The sequence below is a fragment of the Gavialis gangeticus genome, unplaced genomic scaffold (genome assembly GCF_001723915.1).
Source record: "Gavialis gangeticus isolate Ggan-Ray unplaced genomic scaffold, GavGan_comp1, whole genome shotgun sequence".
Classification (NCBI taxonomy): Eukaryota; Metazoa; Chordata; order Crocodylia; family Gavialidae; genus Gavialis; species Gavialis gangeticus.
The window spans coordinates 12,035,673-12,038,074 of NW_017729034.1; the positions used below are offsets into that span (position 1 = coordinate 12,035,673).

General features: G+C 51.7%; 1 protein-coding gene across 5 annotated transcripts in view; it reads left to right on the forward strand.

The window, feature by feature from the left end:
• The window catches only part of SIDT1 (SID1 transmembrane family member 1), a 111,085-nt gene that overhangs the window by 99,334 nt on the left and 9,349 nt on the right, over positions 1-2,402 (forward strand). For all 5 annotated transcript variants that reach the window (XM_019527489.1, XM_019527491.1, XM_019527488.1 and 2 more), the window contains 2 exons: positions 1,016-1,133; positions 1,677-1,813. In XM_019527489.1, the coding sequence (XP_019383034.1) occupies positions 1,016-1,133; positions 1,677-1,813 (255 nt within the window). The remainder of the gene's footprint in view (positions 1-1,015; positions 1,134-1,676; positions 1,814-2,402) is intronic.

Below are 2,402 nucleotides of genomic sequence, written 5' to 3' on the forward strand. Positions count from 1 at the left end.
TGGAATGTGTTGGGTGTGCCAGGCAGTTAGATCCAGTTTTATCTTCAAGGCTGAACCCTGAGCAAAAAACTGTTAGGTCTCCTCATCTTACAGCTGCAGCTTTGCCTATGGGGCCCAGTCAGTTCCATGAACAGTTAATTTTATCATTTTGGTTAAACTTATGACAGATAAGTTATATTTGCAGTTTACACACTTACAAGCTTTATATTAACTAATATTACCTGTTTAGGCAAAATACCAAATGCCCCCAAGAAGTACATATTTATTGCTTATTAATTCCTCTGGTTCTGGCCATTACATCTGTGTCCCTCGCAATGGATGAGGTGGTTCTGGGTGGTTCTCTGTGGATGACAAGTGTCTCCTGTACATTTTGGTGTGCCTTACTATGTGAAGCCTCCAGAGGGCCCTGTGGAGAGGAGCCTAAAGCTGTGGAGGGAGCCTTCTAATGGTAATCTATAAAGAGGAGGAAAGCAGTCCCTTCAGTCCCAAGGTGCCATGGCTGGCTCTGCCTTAGTGGCCTGAACAGGAGCTTATTCCAGTCCCAGTGCAAGGAGCCTCTGCCCTTTCCACTGTGACCGTATCAGCTATCACAAATCTGTACTGGGTCTGTTCAGTACATGGATAGGCGATACTAGAGCAGGGGTTTTCAACCTTTTTGGGTCAGCGTACTCCCGTTGGCTGGTCGAGGAGGAAGTCCTGGTTACCTGAGGCACTTCTGCTCCTACATGTTTGAACCTGGGCACAGAAGACTGCTGCTGTGCCTTGCTGGCATCCAACTCCCATGTAGCCAGCTACATCCTGCCTGCCTCAATTCTTTGTGTGGCTGCAGTGACCTGTGGCATGTATGGCAGTGAGAGTGGCCACGCTGCAGCAGCAGGGGAGGGGATGTGTGTGTGCGCATGCGCCTGTGCATGGGTGTGTGCATGTGTGCTTGGGCAACCAGCTTGAGCCCGCTATGGGCCTGCCTGGGAGATCAGCAGTGCTGTTGCACTGAGCATGTTCTGTTGTCTTTCAGGACTATGGGATCCCCAAGCACTTTGGCCTGTTCTATGCCATGGGCATCGCCCTGATGATGGAGGGGGTTCTCAGTGCCTGCTACCATGTCTGCCCCAACTACTCCAACTTCCAGTTTGGTAAGCAGAGAACCCCAGGCTAGAGGAGGAGACAAAACCTGCCCCACCCTTCTTTGCTCATGGGAAGGCAAGGTTTGCAGTATTCTGCCACTCTGGGAAGCAGGATTTTGTATGCCTACAAGTCATGCCCCTCACCCTGACCTGCATCATGTTGGGTGTTCAGTGTGTGAAAAAGGACTGGAAGGGTTTACCCCAGTGTTTCTCAAGCAGGGTGCAGCACCAGCCTGGGGTGCCTTGAGATTCCTCTAAAGGTGCTTCAGGCTGCCACACAATGTGCAATGTTTGCACTCTTAGGGTCCACATTGTCCAGTATTGATGCTAGCTGTAGTTTCATGGTACCCCGGAAGGCTGTGGGCATCTTGCAGTGAAAGCCAAAAGATTGCTGCAGCACAGAGTGGCTCAAAGAGCTCTGCCTGTTAGTGGGGGCCTTACCTCACAGCCCATCCCCTGATTTAGGGACAATCCTGAACAGCACCCCTCCATCCTCTGGTCCAGAAGCCAGGAGAAGCCATCCTCAATTTCCCTTTTCTGCTCCTTCCACAGACACCTCCTTCATGTACATGATTGCAGGACTCTGTATGCTCAAGCTGTACCAGGCCCGGCACCCAGATATCAACGCCAGTGCCTACTCAGCCTACGCCTCCTTCGCTGTGGTCATCTGCCTGGCTGTCCTTGGAGTGGTATGCTGCTTCCTGTTCCACGCCACCTCCCTGCACTGGGGCCCAGTCTCATTTTAAAGGAGAGGGGCTTCTTGCCTTGACAGCATATGCTGCAGGGCAGGAGTGAAGAGCACTGTCACAGCTATGTGTGGAATCCTGTGCTGAGATATTATGGTGCGGGGGGAAGGGGAACTCTTCTCTTTACTAGTATTTTATTTATTCCTGACCCAACACCATAGATTTCATCGCAACCTCTGGTCCTCTGAATAATTACTGCTTGGAAGCAGACACTGAATTTGATCAGGTACCTGCTGGGTACAGATCATAGGACACATGGTACCATGCAGAGGTGTCCTTTGCAGTACAGGCTGAGTGCTTATGCCTGACCCTGGCATACCGTGTGCATGCCTCTGACCCCTCCCTCACAACTAGCCATAGCCCCCAGAAGCCTACAAATGCCAGAAACCCATTTGGCCAGGCAGTCCATGGAGCTGTTGCATCTCTTAGGCCCCACCAGCTACCAAATGTTCTGGGTACAAGTTGTGTTTAGTAGCAAGGCCAGGAGGGCCTTGCTTGGAGCTGCCTGGAGAAAGCCCCCGCCCCCCCCCCC